At 40.8% G+C, this 24,491-nt stretch overlaps 1 protein-coding gene and 1 non-coding gene across 4 annotated transcripts in view; both read right to left on the reverse strand.

Annotated features, from left to right (window-relative positions):
- Positions 1 to 20,818, reverse strand: part of LOC122547509 (3',5'-cyclic-AMP phosphodiesterase 7B-like) — a 171,105-nt gene extending 150,287 nt beyond the window's left edge. For 2 of the 3 annotated variants that reach the window (XM_043686129.2, XM_087981962.1), the window contains exon 1: positions 20,319 to 20,815. In XM_043686129.2, the coding sequence (XP_043542064.1) occupies positions 20,319 to 20,339 (21 nt within the window). In that variant the 5' untranslated portion in view covers positions 20,340 to 20,815. Of the gene's footprint in view, positions 1 to 20,318 lie in introns of all 3 variants that reach the window. The other variant, XM_087981965.1, reaches the window with a different exon arrangement.
- Positions 20,819 to 22,540: 1,722 nt separating this feature from the next.
- Positions 22,541 to 22,647, reverse strand: LOC122548711 (U6 spliceosomal RNA). Its single transcript, XR_006311322.2, has one exon. It is a non-coding gene; the product is annotated as a U6 spliceosomal RNA (small nuclear RNA).
- Between the last annotated feature and the right edge of the window lie 1,844 nt (positions 22,648 to 24,491).

Consider the following 24,491-nt stretch of genomic DNA (forward strand, 5'->3'; position numbering starts at 1 on the left):
CAAGCTCAGCCAAGGGGACCTCAAAGAACGTGAGTTCCCTGATTGATTTGATTTAATTTGATTTTATTTATTTTGTCATATGTACTGAGGTACAGTGAAAAGTGTTGTCCTACATCCTTTACAGGCAGACTGTAGTATAGGAGTGCATCAGAGGAACTGAACGGAGTGCAGGAGACAGCTGCCAAGAAGGTGCAGAGAGAGATCAACATTAACACTAAAAAGATCCACTCAAAAGTCTGATAGATTGGGGCTGTTTATCTGTACCAGTCAGGGAGCTCTGGCTGACAGATAAAAGTCAGACATCCTGTTCATTCTGAGGGAGCTGGATCAATGTCAAGGACTCTCCACGTGTAATTAAAGGGATTCTTGGTGACAGGACACCGGCCTCTGTGGAGTTACTTCAGTGGCAATGAGCGAAAAGCATACTCCTGAAGAAATTCACTTGCAACAGTCATCTTTAAGTTGGAGTAAGCATTTCTGGCATCATTCCCTAATTTGGGAAGTTTGACATGTTCGATCCTGCCGTTGAAGTCAGGGCCCAGGATATGGAAAGAATGCAATATTTCTTTCCCGGCAAACAACATTAGGGCAGATGGAAAGTAATGCGTAATTCTCCTGACAGCTGGTGGATGCAGCTTTTTCAGTTATTAGGAGCCTCACTTTCCCTGAGTCACCAGATACTAAAATCTTTCAAGAGTTGATGGATTTATTTAAGGAATTTATGACCCCAAGTCTCCTCTAATTCTGAAACACTATTGGTTTCATTAGACAATTCGAGAACAAGGGGAATCCATATCGGGATTTTTGATGGGGTTAAGATGACTAGCAGAGGCATGTGACTTTGAGTTAACCCTTAATGAGATGTTGAGAGACAGTTTGGAATATGGGATTAATGATGTTACCATGCAAAATCACTGACTAGCTGAAGCCCAACTTGACTTCAAACTGGCTTTGTCATTTGCAAGTGCAGCATATGCTTTGCAGGGTATTCTATGGATGTGGACACCCTTGCCAATCCAACTGAGCCCAGACTTCAAGAACCAGCCTGCAGTTTCACTAGACACCAAGTGGCCCTGGTTCCTATTTGATTATAGGACCACACCTCATGCAACTACAGGGACAGCTTCAGCAGAGTTGCTAATGGGGAGAAGACTCTGCACCATGTTAAATCTGATCTTCCCAGACTTGGGACAGAGGAGGGCAGAACTGTATCAGGAACACCAATGCCAGATGCAAGACTCCACTAAACGAGAGAGGCAGTTTAATTCAGGGGATGAAGTTTAGTGTAGGAACCATAGAATGGCCCTGCATGGGTAAGAGAAAGGTCTGGTGACTTATAACATTCAGGTAGGTGCAATGGTCCTGTACAAGCACTTGGACCATATGAAAGCTGCAAACTCGCAAGCAATGTGGGAGAAAAACATGCCCGGCTCCTCGGCAGCCTTTCTGATTGTCCTAGAACTCCTGGCTCTTCCCTTTCCGTCAAGCGTTGAAGATACCTCAGGATCTGAGATAGACACAGTGGATGTTGCTGCCTCAACACCTTTGCTGCCTGAAGAAGAGAATGAATTTCTTCTGAGACACTCTGAGCATAAGAGATGAATTACTGAGTGTTACATGCTGCCCATATCAGAGGCAGAGTTGGAGGAACCTGACCCAGTGCTAAAACGCCCAGGAGCTACAAATAAAACAACCGGCCTATGTCTTCAGACTCAGAAGGGGAAGGATGTGGTTATTGTAAAGAGGTCAGCCAGGTGGACCTCATAGAATATGAGCTCCCTGCTTGGGGCTGTTAATCTGTCCAATCAGGAACCCCTGGTTAACACATGAGAACAGTAGTCTCCCTTTTTGATTTTCTTAAAAACCTCCTCCTCTGCTTTTGGTTGCACTTCAGTCCCACGCTCCTGATCTTCAGGCACCCGGTACGGAGGAGGGAGGGCAGGTCTGAAGACCTCCTCGTGGGTCTGCGCCTGGACCTGGCCAAACTGGCCATCAACAGGTCGAGGCAGCGGGCCGTGGAGGGGGTCGTTAGGGCTGACTGCCTGCCCCTCTTCCGCGGTTACGTTAGAGCCCGGCTGTCCTTGGAGAAGGAGCACGCGGTGTCCACCAACACCCTGGAGATGTTCAGGGAGAGGTGGGCGCCGCAGGAAGTGGAGTGCATTATTTCCCCCTCCAACTCTATTTTGATTTAGTCCCTCCCCTCCCCTTCACTGTTTTGATGTGAAGGGCACTGCTTGTCACTGGCCACCCGGGTGTTTTCCTATCTTCCTGGTGGTGGAAATTGAATAAAGATTCGTGCACTTTGTGTCTTTCACTGTGTCTCACACCTGCACACACACACACCATAGGTGCTGGGGAAAAAATAAGCACTACCGCAGTTAGGCGGGAGTGTGGATAGAAAAAAAACAAAAAAAAACAGGAGTGTCCGTCATCCTGAACAAAAAAAAACAAAAAAAAGAACAGGTGTAACAGAAATCCTGTTCATTCTGAGAATTGGCTCTGAGGGAGCTAGAACAGTGTCGATGACTTTCCATAGGCTATTTGGTCAGGGAATTGCCTTTTGGAGAGCAAATGCATAGGAAGGAAGGGGATTTTTCCCAATGCATGAAGGATACCCCCACTAAAGTACTTACCCATCCCTTCCTTCTCACCCACCCCTCCGTAAACACATCGTTTTTTAAAAAACAGCCTGCCCATTCAGAGGGTGAACAGCATTTTATCCAGGTTAACTGAATAGGTAACAAACTCAATTGACTCTTAATGTTGTATTTCAATATGGCAGATGGCTTTTTTTCAAATTCATTTGTGGGACATGGACATCGCTCACTGGGTCAGCATTTATTGCCCATCCCTAGTTGCCCTAGAGAAGGTAGTGGTGAACCGCTGTAGTCCACCTGCTGTAGATTGATTTACAATGCCATCAGGGAGGAAATTCCAGGAGTTTGACCCAGCGACAGTGAAAGAACTGCAATATATTTCCAAATCAGGATGGTGAGTGGCTTGGAAGGGAACATGAAACTGCCTTTATCCTTTTGGTGGAAAGGTTCATGGGTTTGGAAGATGCTGCCTAAGGATCTTTGATGAATTCCTGCAGTGCTCTTATAGATAATACACACTACTGTCACTGAGTGCCAGTGGTGGAGGGAGTGGATGTGATGCCAGTCAGCGTGCTGCTTTGTCCCAGATGGTGTCAAACTTCTTGAGTGTTGTTGGAGCTGCATTCATCCAGACAGGTGGGAAATATTCCATCACTTTCCTGACTTGTGCCTTGTAGATGGTGGACAGGCTTTAAGGAGTCAGGTGCTGATAGACTGGATACCTGCCCTATTTTTTTTGTGTGGCAATGTAGGAATGCAGATAGAGACAATGTGCAACAAGGTGGAAGAACTTGTAGGTGGTACTTCAACACATCTGCTATCTTTGTCCTTCTAGGTGGTAAAGGTCATGAGTTTGGTGCTATCAAAAAAACCTTGACAAGTTTCAATGGTGTCTCCCAGTAAATTCCAAAACAACCCAGCCTGGATAATACAGCCCAATAGAAATAGCTTCCAAGGTTAAGGCAGAATTACAAGAGGAACCCATGCAATTCAGGCTACAGTTTCCAGTCTAGAATATCTAACAAGCATTATTTTCCATTCAGCATTATTATAACACTGATAATAAACTTTATTTGTTTTAAATAGTTTATGCCAGAATTGAAATTTCAAACAGAAAATCCAGACTATTAAATCAAACAAATATATTTGTTATCATTGTTGTAAATTTAATGAGAGAGTACCACAACATCAAAGCAAACAGCTGTCATTGATTACCAATGGTCATTATGTAACCAGCACAAAAGCAGGAAGAAAGCTCAACCCATACAATGACTCCTTTTTCCAAAGCTAATGAGGATAGTTCATGGCCTGAATCTGAAAAAAATTATAATTAAAAACCTTTCAACAGTTGCACAATTGCTTATCAGTTGCAATTGCTAATGTAGCATATCCGCCCTACTTCACGAATGAGGCCGGTACCATAACACAGGGGAGCAGGACAATAATAAACCAATTTCACACAGAAGTTATTTTGTACAGCGTCAATGTGACAACGCTGGAGTTCAACACTGCGTGCCAGCCTCATCAATTTACATTGTACAGAACACCAGCATCAAAGAATGATGGGGCACAACTTTAATTCACTGAACTCACTTTTAGATTTCAGCTGCTGAAGGACTTGAAATAATGACAGGACAATAAAAGCATACAATGTCAAAAGAATCTTCTGGTAGCTTCCTGGTAAGAGTGAAAGCTGAAGCAGTAGCAATTTTACCCTAACCCTTCCTGCGATTAAGATTAGATTAGATTTATATCTTGAATGGTTTTGTGCTCTAATACCCTCACTAATGTGAATAAACATCAGCCAAAAATTCTATTATTGCCCAAAACAGGCATAAAGTGGGAGCAGTAAGTAGCATGGATGTCCGCTAACATGGACAAAAGGCCCCAAAAATTTTACGTTTGTGTCTCATATCTGTATGGGGGAAAAGTTGTCAGCTACGCATACTGGTTAGTGGCAGCTCACCCACTGCATAGTGGGAATTTAGGAAGTACTAATATTGATTAAATGGAGCCTACAACTTTTGACAATAGATACACATAGCCTGTACCGCATATCTTAATTTCAAACTTGGAACAGAGCAGATCCATAATGAATCCTGCAGGGCTCCTTGTTTCTCCTCATTCACTTTTCCTCCTGGGTCCATTGCACCACAACCCAAGGAGGCACTGAAAGGAGCGGATAACATTTATGAAGATAAATTGTTTCTGATCCTTGCTCTTGCAATCATCAGCTGCTCCCACCTTATGCCCGCTTTAGTTAGGGAGATCTCTGTTTAATGAACCTTAGGTGACTACATGTCATTATGATGAATGCAAAGAACATTTCATTATCAAAGATTTGTTTATTTAAAATTCAACTTCTGCTGCTTCCAAGGATGAAATGGAGGTAGGTTTTACAAATAATAATTCCAAGTAAATACAAAATACAAAAAATAATGAAAAAAATACATAATAATACACTAATCATTAGATTTAGGCTTTTACATTATTAAATTTCAAAGTTTAATAATTACTAGAGTTTGCTTATTGTGCATCTGAAGGCCTGTGCTTCTTGTGTTCAGCAGCCACATATACAGGGAATTTCATCAACTGGAGGTACCAGTTCAGAGACTGAGTTGCAGCCAGCATCACTATAGTGCAACTATGAGGTTGAGAGTTTCATGGATGGTATGTTTATTGATGTCGTCATGTCTGCAGCCTGAGAGTGAAAGCAATAGTTCAAATGAGGAGAGCAGTGACAGCTAAGTTTACTTTAATTTTTCTTATGTTTTAAACATCTTGAAGTCTCTAACATTTTTTTGCTGACCTGTGCTTGGCTTATTATAGACAGCACCTGGTAAAACACAATTCATTAAATACTTATAGGGATTTTATTATTTTCCAATTTTACAGATGTCAGGAATATAATTTCCATCTTTAAACAAGTATTGTGTGTTTCCTTTACCACTACTTGCTAAACAATTGAAAATACCACAAAAATATAATGGAGACCTCAAATATGCAGTTGGGGACAAATTTAAATTACTGGGCTTGGGGTAATATAGCTACAATTTTAATTATTGGCAACTTCCCTATTTCAGGTGTCTAGGTTTTTCTCCTTTTGGCGTGATAACTTTACAACAAGAAAATTTTATTTCACATGTTGCATATCCTCATGGTATCCCAAGAGATTTCAGAGCTAACTGATTACATTTGAATTCACTTGAATTTCATATTCACCATAATTTTATATTCAAATAAGCATGCAGCATTTTTTTGCATTCCCAATACTTTCAATTCATTTTTTTAGAGGAAAAAGCATACCAAAGAATAGATGAAAGAACATTGCTCAGTGAAAACACTGGTATTAAACATCAATAAAGACAAGCAGTGCTCACTATTATCAACAGTGCTCTGCCCAAACTTCGGAGACTAACTAGCTATGAAAATCATGCCTTCAATTCCAGTTGCAAACCTCTTTTGCAATTTTCAATGTCAATGGAGACAGCACATACACTTTGTTCTATCTCTGGATGAAACCCTTTAAAAGACATTCAGTCAAATAACATGCTGTGGGATTCTTCCTACATGTAATTATTTGTAGGATTCACACTTTACAGTGGTGACAACATCTATTGACATTGCTTCACATTCAGCTAGGCTACAACAGAATACAGAACAGATAAGGCTTTCAAGGTGACACTATATTTGTCCAATCCAGTCAGTCAGTCTACTTCATGGCTCAAGAAGTGGTCAAGGAAGAAGGTCAGAGGAGCAAATCAGGCAGCCAATTACATGTAATGAACAGTTGTAAAGTTACCTAGTGACCAACCACCAGGAATTACCTGCCTTATGCAACCTAACCAGAGTCTTCCACCAAACTTCGCACTCAGGGAACAGCCTCATTTCAAAAATCACAATGGATTATATATACATGATAGGACACAAACCACACATCATCAACAAATATTTGTTGCATTTATACAATTCGCAGAGAAATGAAATGGTGGCACTTCAGTGGTATGTTGTCCTGAGGATTGAATTGAGAATTGCATATTGAAGAACTGGCATGCATGGTAGTTGAAACAGACTGTAAAATATAGGTCATGACATTCACCCACTGCTTTCTGCACAGTAGGAGTGAACTATTTATGTGGGAGGCAAGTTAGTAAGTAAGGTAAATGTCAACTAGCAGCACGTGCACAAGTCTTTCAAGCGGCAAATCTCCTTTATCTCTTCCATTCTCCACTTCCAATGCTCCTAACTAGACCACTGAGCATTATGCCTGCTCACTAGGCAACCAGACCTTGAGGTTCCTGGCAGGTTAAAGGTGAAGTGCCAACCCTAGCCCATGTAGTCCCACACACGCTGCAGTCTAAGCATGTCGAGGATATGTTCAACAGAATGCAGAAGCCACCTTTTCTAAGGAAGAGAAAACACAGCTTAAAGACATATTGTCAGGGGCCTGTTCATTAAAACAGACCTGTTTTAGAAATAAGGGAATCGTGCTCTAGAAGTTCTGGAAAATTTTGCAAAATTCAATTAAATTATGCAATATTTTACATAATATTGTGAAGTAAAATTATATTCTTCCAACACTTTCGGCGAAATCTCATAAAGTATCTAAAATATTTCGACTCTTAGAAATACATCAAAGTAGGTAGATGACATATTCACCTGACTTTTTAAAGTTACACTTCAGTCTCTTTCATTGATTTTCAAAACCAAAATGTAAACAAAAGTCACAGTCAGGAAAAAATAATTCCCCTGCCATCATAAATCTCTCATACCACTATATGCACATTCAAATAACATCTATTTACAACCATGCATAGGGAACTACTGTTAAGGCATTCTTGTTTCAGGACAAACTGTGCAGAATTTATAGTTACATTACAATGTAAGTCTTGATATTAAAAAAATACATAACTGCCTTTAAGAATGTGTTTCAGAATGGCACAGAATTTTCTTACAACATATGCCAAAAAGCATATGTGTGGTACAAGGCTCCTTTGAGGATACTTTTAATGCTATGCTAGATTTTCCCAACATGCTGACTGCAACACAACTTACATTTGATTCGACTTATAGCCCTCATTCTTTCAATATTGACCAGGACAACATCAACTGTAGTTAGGTAGAAACTTAAAGACAATAAAATTCCCAGGACAGTTTACTGGAATATTATAAAACATAATATGACACTGAACCACATTGAGAGAATTAGGGCAGATGACCAAAACCTTAATCAAAGAAGTAGACTAATGGAAGACAAATGATGAAGAAAGAATTAGAATTCCTGAGTCTAAGGCCTGGCGGGTGAAAACAAGGCCACAAATGATAGATCAATTAAAATTGGAGATGTGTCCAGGATAATGTTAGAGATGAAGCTGTTCACAAATGGTTGCACAATGTTAAATACCATCCACAACTCCTCAATTACAGAAGCAGTTTATGTCCTCATGCTGTAAGAAATGAATAACATTCAGAGTTCGATTGATAAGTGGCAACTAACATTTACCCCACACAAATGCCAAGTAATGGCCATTTCCAACTGGGGAGAACCTAACTATTTCTCTTACATTCAACAGCATTACTATCACTGAATCCTGTGCCACCAATGTCCTGAGATCACCATCATCCAGAAACTGAATTGGGCCAGGCAAAATCTGGGGCTATAACTGTAGGTGAAGCTGGGAATTCTGCAGATAATATTTCACTACCTGTCTCCCCAAAGTCAGGAGTCCGATGGAATACTCTTCACTTGTTTCGATGACAGCAACTTCAACATTCAATAAGCTTGACCCAGCATAATTTCACTGCACCACATCCACAATCTTGAAGGTGCAATTTTTCCATCAGTATGCACAAGCTACTATGTGCAGTGAAAGAACCTGGGAATCTTGTTTTGACAGCACCTTCAAAGTCCACAATCTCTATCATCTAGAAAAACAAGGGCAGCAGACACAAATGAACACCACCCATTTGCTACCTCCCCTCTTAGCAAACACTATCCTGACTGGGAATTATATTGCAGCTCATTCACTGCAACTGGGTCAAAGTCCTGGAATTCCTTCCTTAAGCAGAGTGTATGTCAACAACAGATGCACCACAGTATTTCAAAGCTGCAGCTGGCAGCCCACCACCACCTTCTCAAGGGCAATTAGGGACGGACAGGAAATGTTCTTCTTGCCATATATCATGAAAGAGTTCTTTTTTAATTACTCAAGCAGACAAATTTAGAGGAATGCAAAACCTTATCTCATGAAGGTGTGGAACTCCAGGAGTTTGCAGCAATTGGGAGAGGCGACACCATGGAAGAATTTGTAAACAGACTGTTTTTGGACAAAGGCAGCAGAGAACTTGATTATGTCAAGTTTGTAGTGTCATCCACACATGTCAGAGTGCAGTACACAAAACTGGACAATAGTTCAAAGAAAAAGTGGCACTGATCTACACTAGCAGAATTACTTTGCTGACTTAGAACAGCAACATTTTACTTCCAGTATAGCAGTCCTTGTTATATCCAATTCAATTTTAACAACATACCATGGGTGGATTTGAAATCATATTCTTATGAATGCTTAGCTAGAGCCATGACAACTTCACTACTACAAGCACAACTGTTCATTGAAACCCTACAGTATGGAATCAGGCCATTTGGCCCATTGAGTCCACACCAACCCTCCAAACAGCATTCAATCCAGACCCATTCCATCCATGTAACCCTGCATGTTCCATGGCCAATCCACCTAGTCTATACATCCTTGGACACTATGGGCAATTTAGCACAGCTAATCCACCTAACCTGCACATCTTTGGACTGTGGGAGGAGACCCACAGGACACAGAGAGAATGTACAAACTCCACACAGACAGTCACTCAAGGATGGAATTGAATCTGGGTCCGTGCGCTGTGGGGCAGCAGTGCTAACCACTGAGCCATCATGCCACCTCTGCTCATTACATCCATCTGAATTGAAATGTATTTCAGCTGAACATCAAAAACACCAAAATTATAACATTTCATAACAATTGCAAACTCTGTGGATACTTGCCACAAATGCCATCTGTCTTCTTATCTACTTTCTTGGTTTAACATGATAGATCCTGAGCTGATCTTCATACCTTTCATGTTGAATGGTAGGACCTTAAGGAGTGTGGTGGAACAAAGGGACCTTGGAATTCAGGTGCATGGTTCTCTGAAAGGTAGAGAGGACAGTAAAGAAGGCTTTGGCACACTGGTCTTCATCAGTCAGAGCACTGAGTACCAAAGTTGGGAAGTTACGTTACAGTTGCACAGGATATTGGTGAGGCTGCATTTGGATTATTGTGTTCAGTTTTGGTCATCTTGCTAGAGGAAGGATGTCATTAAAGTGGAAAGACTGCAGAAGAAATTTACAAGAACGTTGCCAGGACCCAAGAGTCTGAGTTACAGGGAGAGGTTGGACAAGCTAGGAGTTTTTTCTTTAGAGCATAAGAAACTGAGCGGGGATCTTATAGAAGTGTCTAAGATCATAAGAGGCATGGATAGGGTGAATGCACTCCGTCTTTTTCCCAGGGTTGGGAAATTGAGGACTAGATGGCATCAATTTAAGGTAAGAGGAGAAATAATAAAAGGGATTCTGAGGGGCAACTTTTTTTTACACAGAGGGTGGTACACATATGGAATAAGCTGCCAGCAGAAGTGGTAGAGGCAGGTACACAAACAACATTTAAAAGGCATTTGGACAAGTACATGCATATGAAAGAAGATAATGGGCCAAGTGGAGGGAAATGGGATTAGTGTGGATGGACATTTTGGTTGGCATGGACCAGTTTGGGCCAAAGAGCCTGCATCTGTGCTGTATAACTATATGACCTTACACTTTCTGCATTATCATGTCTTTATTTTTACTTCCATAGCACTGTTCCCAGAATTTCAGTCTGTGGTGAATGAGGATAGCTATTAGTTTGGGGACATCATAGAGTTACAGTTGGTTTTCTAGATCAGTTGGAGAATATTTGCACTGGTAAATGCAATATCAAGCTTGGTTATAATGCATTCCATAGTTGAGCAGTCTGATACAATAACATTAACCACCCAAGTTCTTGCAAAAAAAACTTAGTGAACAAGTTAAAAGGGAGCTGTGCATGCCTGTGGAACCATAAGCCAGCAGCTTCAGAAAGGTGGACAAGGGGAAAAGAAAAGCCCTGTGGTAATGGGTAACTTATTACATAAGCAACTGTGCACTGCCCTCATAACAATATAAGTTCTTTATAATGGTGAAATTTTGTATAACCTTAAAGAATACACATACATGTCTGAAGGAACATCTTATCAGGAAAGTCATTCTGTTTTGATCATGGGAAACTGATCTAATACTAAAGAGATTAAAGATATCATGATGCGTGCCTCTCAGAAATTTTCTGACAACATAGCAATAATCCCTATTCATGGACTATTTAAAAATAGATGCACCTTCACCTCAGTAACCTGTGTTTTTGGCCTAAGCATTTCCATCAGATAAAAGTCATCTATTTTACAAAGCTATAAAGTCCCTGAGTAAAGTCAATTTGAGTACCATTAACTTAATTTCTAATAAATTTAATCCTCCCACTCATGAATCAGAAGTGTTGTTGCTATTGGAATAAAAATTATGATCACCAGAGCAGTACGGAAGATGTAAATATGAGCACAATATGAGATGTAAATATTACCTGTGCCCATACTCCATCAGATTCTGTTCATGCATGAATCCTATGCTCACTGACCTGTTTTGGTTCCTGGTTTGGCAATTCCTTTATTTTCTTTAAGTCCTTATCTGCGTTTTCAGATTTCTCAATGGTTTTACTGCTTCCTATGTCTTCCTATGGTCCTACACTAGTAACATTTTTCCAATTTTAACCTTCCAAGGCATGAGCAAAATTGTGCAGAGTTTCATCTGAATAAACCTGGTGAGCACGAGTGTCTGAGGCAGCTAACAGCTTTGGCCTGGCAGTGCTGCTTACAGCAATTCTTGGGTGTCTACAAAGCCAGCAGAGGTTCACAACAGTACTCCACTTTAAGCTAGGGTGAAAAGAAGTTTAACCTTTTATTTTGTGACTCCCATCAAGAAGTGGAATAAATCAGAAAAACATGGACCTCTTATATGTTGCACCCAACAACCTGCCAAAGTTCATTTGTTATTTCTCCTATCAGGCTTCCAATCTTATAATCAGACAGCTTTTAAGCATTTTAGGATATTTATGTCACGTTCTAAATAAATAGTAAAGAAACCATTAGCTTAGAATGATTCTGTAAACTTAAAACGCCAACTGAGTTCTCAACATAACTCAAATAATTTTCTGCAAATGATTAAGTTCAGTGTTACGTAATGGTTTGAAATTCAGAACTCTTATGTCTAAGCCCATTCCAATATTGTTCTCCTTAACTGACACAAATTGGATAAGTCATTGGCTGCGCCAATTCTGTGGTCCCTGAATCTCTATTATGCTTGCTGCAATGTTTTTAAATAACATTTCCAAGAATTTTTGCAGGGGGTTCATTTCAACAAGATAAGGGCCCCCAACAACAAAGTAATGACAGATAAAGCTGTTCCAGGAAACTGTGGCTACTTTGTACATAAAGTATAAATTGTGAAGATAAAGTATTTATTTCTAATTCAGTGAATATTTTAATGAAATTTACACTCAAAGCCAGGAACACTGGTGCGAAAGATTGCATTTTCTGGCACTTTGGGCCAGCCACAACTAGCACTCTCTTTTCTGATGCGGCGTATGTGAAATGCATGGTAGAGCCCTTTCTACTCTGCTTCAACAAATGTATTTTAACTCTGAACTCAAAGGGACAACCTACAGTAATAATTGGGAAAAACTTACATTGTTACAAAGTCTGGAATTCGAGAGGAAAATCATATTTTATTTCCATTACTGTTGTTAGAGTCAATTTTATGCAATTAAGATTCAGGCTACACCAATCCAATGTAAGATTGTGATAGCTAACAGAGAAAGGAAATACAATTGCATTAAATTGCATTGTATTTGTAACCAGCTGAAGGAATAGCCAAGTTATTATGCTAATGAGACCCTTCTTTACAGTTAAAAATTCTGCTTTATACATAAGGATAATATTCTTTGTTTCAATTCTGCAGTCCAATAACTATATTCAAAGTCTAAACAATGATCTTGATTTCTATTTGTTAAAGATCCTATATTAATATAAAATTAAAGCAAATATTTCACAATTCTGAAGTAGTTTAATGGCATATATTATGGCATATTCAGCATTTTGAATTGTCAATTTTGCCAATAAAATGCTGATTTTTTTTCCATATGAAAAGATTAAATCAGAATCTCAGATGCATAAAAAACAATATTGAAATTAATCTCACTTATATCTGAAACAAATCTATTTCTCCAATCATTGAGACAATCTCAGGTAAACATGCTTTTAGAAAGGTGATGATTTGGAGATGCCGGTGTTGGACAGGGGTGTACAAAGTTAAAAATCACACAACACCAGGTTATAGTCCAACAGGTTTAATTGGAAGCACATTAGCTTTCGGATAGTGTCACCTGATGAAGGAGCGTCGCTCCGAAAGCTAGTGTGCTTCCAATTAAACCTGTTGGACTATAACCTGGTGTTGTGTGATTTTTAACTTTAGAAGTGTGTACAGATTAAGCAGCAAACAATTCTCACAGTTCTCACAAGACTGAACAACAAGTCACGGTAGCAATTTGTATGTTTAATATAACTTTAAAAAATTGTCAAAATACTCCAATATATTAAAAATGTGTGAACCAATTATATGTATTTTATTTATATAAATATATATATATATATATATAATATAAAGCTGAACATGAGGAAATGTGCCCTTTGCACGTGAAAGAAAAACAACAGTTTTTGTATCGGACAATGGAAGGCAGTTAAATATTAAGGAAATCCACATGTATTACAGCAGACTTTGTGGTTAGGTCAGAATCTGCGAAAAGGATTAATTAACATGTGCATCACAGCTCTTAAAAGGCACCATTCCAAGAGATTTTTTTCCTTTATCTTGTTATTTTAAAAACAAGCAATATTTCACCCAATGATCTAATGTTTTGCGTCCAATGTGATTGCACACTGGAGAATTCTTACATTTCCTTTCTCTACATCACAACAACTTTTCATCAGCCTTTGAGATCTGTCACATTTTAGGGTCATTTTCACTTATTCTCCTTGTTATTGTTTGATAGATGGTTTTCAAGGAATTAATTGACCAATCAATAAGCTGAGATTGCTTTCAGCAGACTATGGTTCTACTTATCTCTCAATAATGTGAACAGTAAATGGGAACATGAGAAGACAAGAACATAAGAAGTTGGAGCAGGATTAGGTAATTCAGCCCTTTCAGCCTGCTCCACTACTTGATATGACCATGGCTGATCTTGTCTTGGCCTCAAACCAATTTTACTGCCCACTGTCCATAACCCTTCAATCCATCACTAATTAAAAATCTATGTCCTCCTTAGACTTATTCAATATCTCAAAATCCATTGAAATTTGGATAGTGAATTTCACAGATTCGTGATCCTAATAAGGAAATAGGAAAGACCGACAGCAAAGAGCATCTCAAACTCTTTTGATGACATTTTCATGCAGAATTGTTAGTTATATAATATTAAATAAGTTTTATAAAAAAGATAACTAGGTACAACAACTCCAGAAGTAAAACTTAGGTTATTTATCCAGTACATAGCACATGAAATAGGATCTATGGATGGGGGGAGGGTAATAAACTGGGCAGACTCCCCAACCCATAAACTCCCGTCACCCATCTCCAACACTCACCGTCCTAGTCCCCTCCCTCTGGTTTCTTACTTGCAGTCAACCTGTTCATTGAGAATTGTTGATGTGACATCAGTTGTCTTATTCCCTCTGCACTTACTGATCTCGCTGCTCTCAGGTTCAACTCTGACTTTGTAATCAAACCTGCTGACAAGGTTGGTGCTGTTGTTGTATGGAATATTGGAAGATTGATCTTTACCTTAACAAGGCTGAGCGCCAACTCTCAAACACCTCCTGCTATCTCCCCTGGTCCATCACCCACCATAAAACATCAGATTTTTCTGCCCACCACTGTAAACATCATCATCATCATCATTTGGGGACCTCCCCATAACAGTCTACCTTACATACACAGCCCACTCTTACCTTCTTCCCAAAATCCCCACTCAGGACTGCCTGTGTAGAGCCATTGTTTCTGCCTGTTCTTGCCCCACGTAACTATCTTTTCCTACCCTGACTCAATTTTTTTCTCCCCTTGTCCAGTTCCTCTCCGTTTTCATCTGAGATTCTTCTGATGTTTTGCATCGGTTTCAAAACTTCCAGTTTGCAGGCACCAGCCATCTCCTCTTCACCACAATTGTTCCATCCCTGTACACGCTCAACCCCATCAGGATGGGCCACATTCTGTCCACAAAAATGACCCTGGGCTTCCAGTTTCTTCCACTTTAACACACCACCGTGTTCCCATGGCAACAATCCTGTCTTGGGCTTGCTGCAGTGCTCCAGTAATGCTCAACACAAGCTGGAGAAAGAATCCCTCAATCTTCCGTCTTGATACATTACCTTAGGACTAACAAGGATTTTTAAAATAATTCCAGAACATGAACAGTCCTCCATGTTTGTTACCTGGCCCCTCCCCAGCCAGAGGTCCTGATTTGTCAGGGTTTCTCCCAGCACATCCGGCCCATTTCCCAACATTTATTTCTCTCTCAGCTTATCATCAGCAATCTCTTTGCTTAGCTATCCCTGTTTTCTCTCTCTCTGGATACCGTTCATGTACTCTACTCACACCCACACACCTGCCATTATCAGTGTAAACATCACCCCATCCCAGCTATTTTCAATTCTGACAAAGGATCACTGGTCTCACAGCATTAACTTGGCTTTTCCCTCTACAAATCTGTCAGACCTGTCGAGTTTCTCCAGTAATTTCAGACATCCAGCTTCCGCAATATTTTCTTTGTATTTTCCCATAGGTCTGTTTCTTAATGCCAGTTCACTGATCAGTTCTTCATCATGGTACAAGCTCCATTTAATGCTGCCCAGCACTGACACATTGCTACAATCACTTATTAGTAATCTTCTTTTGATCTGCCTTCATGTGTTATAGCAAGATCTTAAGGTGGTCATATTGATTTACGTCAGATACTTTTTATACACAGCAGTACTAAGTGCTTCTTTTATGCACATAGATATTAAGTCAAGCAGGTCCTTACACTATCCTAGTTGGGGAAAAAGAATCATGTGCACACGTACACTCTTGTTATTATGCCAATAGTTACCTGGATTGTCTCTGTACTGTCTAATCCCATAAAGTTTATCACTCTGAATACCTTTATTCCAGCTCTTATTTATTATTGGCCCAGATCAACTTTCTTGAAATCAGTTACGTGGGACCAAAAAGAAATCTGATGATTCAAAACGTTTCATGCATGCTGAGTTATTCAATTAATTAGATTACTCAATAGACGTAAATATTATTTTGATGTGAATTTTCGCAAAGCGACAAAGTGGACATATATGACCAAAAAAAATCTTGTTTGACAACATACAGATTAAAAGAAAAACACTAATTTGTCAAAATAATGTGTTTTGTGAGTGTCCTGATATGTTTTGGACTGCAAGGAAGTTGCCAAAACTGTACGTCATGATGTCAGGAAGTACGCATGTGAAGGGGGGAGGTAAGGGAACTAGCTGTAGCTTCCTTTTATGTATAAACAAGCTTTCTAGTTTCTTTAACTTGTAACCTGAAAATATATTGCAGGAGTTTGATTTTCAAAAAATGTAAACTGAATGTCAGAACTAATGGCAAATTATTTACACCATCCAACAGTCGTGACTGTTCAATTTAATAGTCACAAGATTTGTATGTAAAAGTGTGTGACATTTAAAAAATGGTTATTCACACATTCAGGAAAATTTAAAATAAACAACACTTCAAACTGGAAATGATAGGAAAGAACTCTCTTGCATCTCTGGCTTTTGTTTTGCAGAATTTAAAAACAAATCACACCAATACTGAATCTATAAAGGAACTTGTGGCAAAGTGGTTACTTTATTCAAGAAGGTAGATTCAAATCTCACCCAGACTATTCAGAATAAGATTCTGTCAGGAGTATTAAAGGGCCAATAGAAAATGAGTTTGTTCAGTCTTGATCCAACTCCCTGTGGGTTCAGATGAATAGCCAGAACTGCACATAATTTAACACAAATTGGCACTTTCATTCAGTGGGTCACAGAGATGGCCAGTGTGGGAAATTATAAAATAAATCACACTGGTGCAATAGAAGGTGATCTGAATTTGGAATTGTAGCATACAGTTGAAGAATGTTTTCGGGAATGTTATTGTACCCTTTTTTATGATATTACTGGGGATAGGCTGAAATGAGGATTTTTGAAATGTCACTAACAAAACTAGTATTTACTGGTCATCCTTAGTTGAGTGTCTCAGTAGGCCTCCTCCAACTCAATTTAAGAGCCAACCACACATAGAATGGGTAAAGATTGCACATTTCATTCCTGAAAGGTTATTAGTGAACCAGTTGAGCTTTTAAAACAAGCTAGAGTTATTTCTATTAAGCCTGAGTTTTCAGATTTTTAAATTGCTTTCAAATTCTCAAACTGCTGTGTTGAAAATAAACTCAAATATTTATCATTAGTCTAAGACTTTAGATTACTCATTTAGTAACTGTTATATTACCATTCCTTCAGCAGTTTTCCATAATCCACGGTGAATAGTTGGAGAATTACTGGTTTATTATTAACAGGACTGGTTTCTATGCAGAGTTCAGAATTTTCTGTCTTCATCAGGCCCAAAAATGTATGACAGTTCAATGTCTTTTACATTATATCAGAAGATAGAATTCTGACAGACCTTTGCAGTGGTCTTCATTTCCTAAGTTTGTAGTTAAGTCTCAATTTTTAGAGGTGTTTCTTAACACCTTTAACTGCAATATTTAAACATTTATTTAAATATTTAATTATGAATTCTCTTCATGAAGTGTGAAACACAACTATCTCACCCTTCCTTTTTTGCTAAAATGCTTGGAGCAACCATGAGATAAAGAAAATAGAGATTATTTAAATAAACTCTTATCTGATTAAGATTGTAATTTTGAAGTGTTGCTACAGTAGGCAAAGAGTTACAAGATACCAAAAATAGTTGTAAACATATTAACTTGAAAGGGAACACAACCCATGAGTGCTGTGGGAACAAGTTAAAAAATACTTTCTCAAAACCAACAAGATCAATAAATTGCTCCATTAAATTATGCAATATTGCATGGACATTAATAGACTGGAATTTAAGTTCAATCTAACAGAAATCACATGATGTCGGGGAGATTTTTGAGGTTTTGACATTTTTTGTCTTCCTCCAAACTCTATGTCATTTACTATCCTGGTGAATGACTAGTCAGATTATCTTTATTCAGCTGCTCTCTTTCTATTGAGATGGCCCTGGGGAGTGAGAAGACTAGCCCCAGGCCATCATCTCATCTATTGTCGGTCTTTCCAGGAGTTGAGCCTGGTTTACAATTGGCACCTCCTCACAGCAGAGTAACTAATATTGGTAGCAATAACATAGAAGCATCCCATTACTGTATGATGTCATGTGATTTTGTGTTAAAGACGCAAAGCTAGAGGACTTTTAAAGTATGCATGTTTAGTTTCCCTTCACATATAATGCAATACCTCTACCAATGCTCACTTAGTTTGTTCAGACATTTAAAAAATCTATATTTTTATACAAAGAGAAGTGTAAACCACCAGAGCACTTTTTAGTGGCACTCCAGGGTTTGACTTCCAGTCTCACTCTAGACAGCCCTGATGTGAGCCCAGAAAGGTCCGGCTCACACCACCTGAGTTTGAGACTGCCACAGATTATACCTAATGTAGAGTGCAAACAATTAGGAGTGAGATTTCCTTACAGAGTTGCGAGTTTGCATGCCAGCTGAAGGACCACCAAGGGACTGACAGTGTCCATCTAGGTAAGGTGTGCTGAACTACACACAAATCAGGCCTTATGCTGGACCTGATTGTCCAGAGGCTGGGGCAGAATGTCCTAAGCAATGACTGCTACTGGTCAGTCAGTAGCATCAGGGAGGAGACCGGGGTTATGAAGGAAGGGCACCCCCAATCCCAGGACTGTGTAGGAACCAAAGATAAGGGGGAGGGGAGGTGGGGGTGAAGTGCAGACAGGAAAAGTGTTTAATGGGTGAGGGCAGTGGGGAGAGGGAGTGAAATGTGGAGAGCAAGGGAGTGGAGGGCTGAAGCAGGAACCTTGTGCCCAATGTCCAGTCCCTTGCTCAGGCAATAATTAGCTTTGAGTGAAGGATTTCCCCTTACAGATCCCCCCACCCCAAAACTTAATGCAGATGACTTACAAAGTTGACCTGTCATTCACAGCTCACTTGCACTTTGGTTAATCTCGCTGGTGCCACACTGAGCCCTTTAAAGTGGCCCTTAACCCGTCACTTAAGATCTTCAATTGGCTCTTGGGTGGGAAGGTCAACCAGGGGCCTTCACACCCAGAACTTAATTCTGGGGAGGTGGAGAATAGTCCATGAATCTCTGACTAAAACACCTGCCTCACCTCCAAGCTCTCCAGCTTCAGGAGCAGATTATCCCCTGGGTTTAAGAGGTGCTCATTGCGTAAATGATCAATCATTTAATAAGACCTTATTAAATGTCTAGGAAGTGATGCCACAGTATATATGGCAATTACAAGTTGGAACTCTCTGTGGGGGAGGATCAGAATTGGTGCTAAGTGCTGTAGCACAGTACAAACACTGTAATCACCATGCCTCCGCCCGCACCCCCTCCGGACAGTCTGGTCCAGCAGCAACCCATACAGTACTCTCATATCAGTAGCTACAGTGTAAACACACCCTTAGCTCTGCATCATCTGACGACCTATTGATAATGGCCATCCCCTGACAACAAAAAGTTGAAGGGTTTTCAATTCTCGATTTTTTTCTGAACGGTTAAGTTTATAAATTCACCCTATCGCAGAGACACGGCGCCTCACGCTATTCACACACACAGTTCTATAAAATAAACTCCGCTCGTTGTATTATATTCAACCATGTATTCCGCAAGTTAGCAAAAGAAAAAGTTTATGTATGAATCACCATTCTGTACTGGGGGGGGGGGGGGGTGGGGGGTTAGGAATTCTAGTGTACCCAGCGTGTGCGCCTAAAGAGGGCAAATCGACAGCGAACCACAGTGCTCTGAGTAAACCCCCACTTCACTACCTAGCGCACTACAGAACAAACTAAACACGAGAAAAATTTCGCACAGTCGTGCGGAGGAGAACAATCGTGGAACAGGGAGACAGTTCTTGCTTGAAGGGTGGCCTCAGACTGCTCCTGACTCAGCGGAGGCACAGACCCACAGCAGGACCTTCTGACTTTAAAACTACGAATAGCGCCGAGCCAGAGCCATCGCCGCCGCTGGCCCAGGTCCCTCAGATACAGCTTTTACAGTCATCTGTTGATCTTGTCATCCGGGCAGATGCATTCCCCTGGAAGCCTGACAAATCCACAAATTCAACTGCAAACCTGTTCAGACGTCACTTCAAAAAGCAATCGGCAGCAATAACACAGACCCCCCCCCCCCCCCCCCCAACATACACAAGAAAAGCACAACAACAAATGCATATTTACTTGCCTCTCCTTCACCTTGAAGCTTTTCCACAATACGTACCTCAACCATTAAACAAGACATTTAACCATAGTGGCAGTCTGGTGACCCGGGAATGCTTTGCAATCTCTAAGTGGTGCGGATCGTTCATGAAGACTCGCTCTGCAGGATCCAGCAACTGCATCCAGGATGGAAAAGCTCACACGGACAGACAGACACACTCACACCTCCCCAAATACAGTAATTCACAGGAAAAAAATAACAAATCAGCGGACACCGACTGACTCCAGGAAAACACAAGCTCCGCCAGTGTCTCTTGTTGCTTCTATTTTCTCTCTCTCTCTCTCTGTGTCTCACTTGTTTGAATCTTCTCCCCACCCCCCTCCCCCTTTATTGCTGTCAGGAGAAGGAGCGAGCAGGGACGCTGTGCAAGCGAAGCCCTGTCTGGGTGGACAGGACACACACATACACACCATGTGAGGTAGGTGTGCAGGAACAGGGAAACAGGCACAGACAGAGAGAGAGGGGGCAGCTCCAGCTCTTGCTCACTGCGGGGTGGAGCGAGTGACGCTGGGCGAGTGGCGGGCCCTGCCCACATCAGCCGCATGTCCCCTTCTCCCTGCAGTGAGTTTCCAGCCTCCAGCACCGCCCGCTCTGCTTACATTAACCAACTCCGCTCACAGGAATCAGTGATAGCTTTTCTAAAAACAACAGTCCTTGTGCCCTTTACACCTTTTTCTCTTGAATTGCTCGGCTGCCTCCTGATCATTTTTTTAAAGAAACAATCATCACTTGGGTTTGTAGAGCTGTACAGACAGCAGACTTTGCTTTCGGTGTGGTTAACACACTGGCCAAAGATTTTTCATTCAGCAATCCAAGTAAAGCTTGGGGTTGGGACACAAGGTAACATTTCAGGTCTGTGATCTTTCATGAGAACACACATCTGAAAGGTTCATTTTCTCCCCACAAATTCTTCCAGGTCTGCCGAGTATTTCCAACATCTTCGGATTTTATTTCATATCTTCAGTACATAGAATGTTTTGCTTTTTCACCCTGTTACATCTTCTGATTGTCTTTTGGTTCTGAGCTGTTTGAAATTGTCACACTTCAGACTTGGCATCATGAAAGCTCTTCTTATCTAGATCTAGATTAACATATGAGGAACGGCTGAGGATCCTGGGATTGTATTCATTGGAGTTTAGAAGATTAAGGGGAGATCTAATAGAAATTTACAAGATAATACATGGCTTGGAAAGGATGGACGCTACAAAATTGTTTCCGTTAGGTGAGGAGACTACGACCCATGGACACAGCCTTAGAATTAGAGGGGGTAAATTCAGAACAGAAATGCGGAGACATTTCTTCAGCCAGAGAGTGGTGGGCCTGTGGAATTCATTACCGCGGAGTGCAGTGGAGGCCGGGACGCTAAATGTCTTCAAGGCAGATTGATAAATTCTTGATGTCACAAGGAATTAAGGACTATGGGGAGAATGCGGGTAAGTGTTGAAATGCCCATCAGCCATGATTAAATGGCGGAGTGGACTCGATGGGCCGAATGGCCTTACTTCCACTCCTATGTCTTATGGTCTTATCTACCTTTGGATGCTGCCTGGCTCAGAGACCTCCTTAGGATGTGTTGGATTAGCAATGAAGTTGAACAGTCCACTGCAGCCATGAATATGGCCAGGCTGGAAAACTTGCACAGAAAATTGGATCCTGGCTATTGCATTACCAACTTGTATTGACACTAAAGTACTATATTACATACACAAAGAAAGTTTTTTTGTGGGCAAAGGAAAGAGATAGCTATCTTCTGCAACAGATTTTTAGCATTTCAAAAATTATTAGTTTAAGCACTAAATTTTTTTTTTCTCAAAAATGTATCATTCCATGAAGATTTTTATTCCAGCTTTGAGTGTGTTGCCTGTTAAATTCAGCACATACATCCTTTATGTTTCCACACCATGAACCTTCTGTGATTCACAAAGTAGAAAAAATATCCTTCAACCTTGTTTGATTAGATTCCCTACAGTGTGGAAACAGGTCCTTCAGCCCAACCAGTCCATACCCACCCTCTGAAGAGTAACCCATTTCCCTCTGACTAATGCACCTAACACCATGGGCAATTTACCTGACCTGCACATCTTTGGACTGTGGGAGGAAACCCATGCTCACACAGGGAGAATGTGCAAACTCCACACAGACGGTCACCTGAGGCTGGAATTGAACCTGGGACCCGAGTGCTGTGAGGCAGCAGTGCTAATCACTGAGTCACCATGCCACCGTAGAATATGGGACGCTTCATGAATTTGTGTGTCACCCTTGTGCAGTAGCCATGTTAATCTTCTCCGTATCGTTCCAATTTTATTATCTGTGCTACCGAAGCGATCACATAAACAAATGGGAATAGCCACTTAGCTGAAAACACCACAATGTATTTTCAGATCCTGTCTCAGAGATACTAGCCTCTTAACAACACACCTATAGAATGCGACTCATGTAAATCAATAGAGTGGAGTTAGACAATAAACAATAGGTGCGGGAGTAGGCCATTCAGCCCTTCGAGCCTGCACCGCCATTCAATATGATCATGGCTGATCATTCCTAATCAGTATCCTCTTCCTGCCTTATCTCCATAACCCTTGATTCCACTATCTTTGAGAGCTCTATCCAACTCTTTCTTAAATGAATCCAGAGACTGGGCCTCCACTGCCCTCTGGGGTAGAGCATTCCACACAGCCACCACTCTCTGGGTGAAGAAGTTTCTTCTCATCTCTGTCCTAAATGGTCTACCCCATACTTTAAAGCTGTGTCCTCTGATTCAGCACTCACTCATCAGCGGAAACATGTTTCCTGCTGCCAGAGTGTCCAATCCTTTCATAATCTTATATGTCTCAATCAGATCCCCTCTCAGTCTTCTAAACTCAAGGGTATACAAGCCCAGTCACTTCAGTCTTTCAGTGTAAGGTAATCCTGCCATTCCAGGAATTGACCTCGTGAACCTACACTGTACACCCTCAATAGCCAGAATGTCTTTCCTCAAATTTGGAGACCAGAACTGCACACAGTACTCCAGGTGTGGTCTCACCAGGGCCCTGTACAGCTGCAGAGGCACCTCTTTGCTTCTATACTCAATCCCTCTTGTTATGAAGGCCAGCATGCTATTAGCCTTCTTCCCTACCAGCTGTACCTGCATACTTACCTTCATTGACTGGTGTACAAGAACACCCAGATCTCTCTGTACTGCCCCTTTACCTAAATTGATTCCATTGAGGTAGTAATCTGCCTTCCTGTTCTTGCCACCAAAGTGGATAACCATACATTTATCGACATTAAACTGCATCTGCCATGCATCTGCCCACTCACCTAACTTGTCCAGGTCACCCTGTAATCTCCTAACATCCTCCTCACATTTTAACCTGCCACCCAGCTTTGTATCATCAGCAAATTTGCTAATGTTATTACTGATACCATCTTCTATATCATTAACATATATTGTAAAAAGCTGCGGTCCCAGCACGGATCCCTGCGGTATCCCACTGGTCACTGCCTGCCATTCCGAAATGGAGCTGTTTATCACTACCCATTGTTTCCTATCAGCCAACCAATTTTCAATCCAATCTAGTACTTTGCTCCCAATACCATGCACCCTAATTTTACTCACTAACCTCCTGTGTGTGTCTTTATTAAAAGCTTTCTGAAAGTCCAGGTACACTACATCTACTGGATCTCCCTCGTCTATCTTCAGAGTTACATCCTCAAAAAATTCAAGAAGATTAGTCAAGCATGATTTCCCCTTCATAAATCCATGCTGACTCTGTCCTAACCTGTTACTACTATCCAGATGTGCCGTAATTTCATCCTTTATAATAGACTCCAGCATCTTTCCCACCACTGAGGTCAGACTAACTGGTCTATAATTTCCTGCTTTCTCTCTCCCACCTTTCTTAAAAAGTGGTATAACATTAGCCACCCTCCAATCCTCAGGAACCGACCCCGAATCTATCGAACTCTGGCAAATAATCACCAACGCATCCACGATTTCCCGAGCCACCTCCTTCAGTACCCTGGGATGTAGACCATCAGGCCCCAGAGACTTTTTAACCTTCAGACCTAACAGTCTCTCCAACACCAAATCCTGGCAAATATAAATTCCCTTAAGTTCAGGTCCTTCAGCCACTGTTACCTCAGGGAGATTGCTTGTGTCTTCCCCAGTGAACACAGATCTGAAGTACC

Source organism: Chiloscyllium plagiosum, unplaced genomic scaffold (genome assembly GCF_037043375.1).
Source record: "Chiloscyllium plagiosum isolate Xiang-an unplaced genomic scaffold, Cpla_swu_hap1 HiC_scaffold_3, whole genome shotgun sequence".
NCBI classification, from domain to species: Eukaryota; Metazoa; Chordata; class Chondrichthyes; order Orectolobiformes; family Hemiscylliidae; genus Chiloscyllium; species Chiloscyllium plagiosum.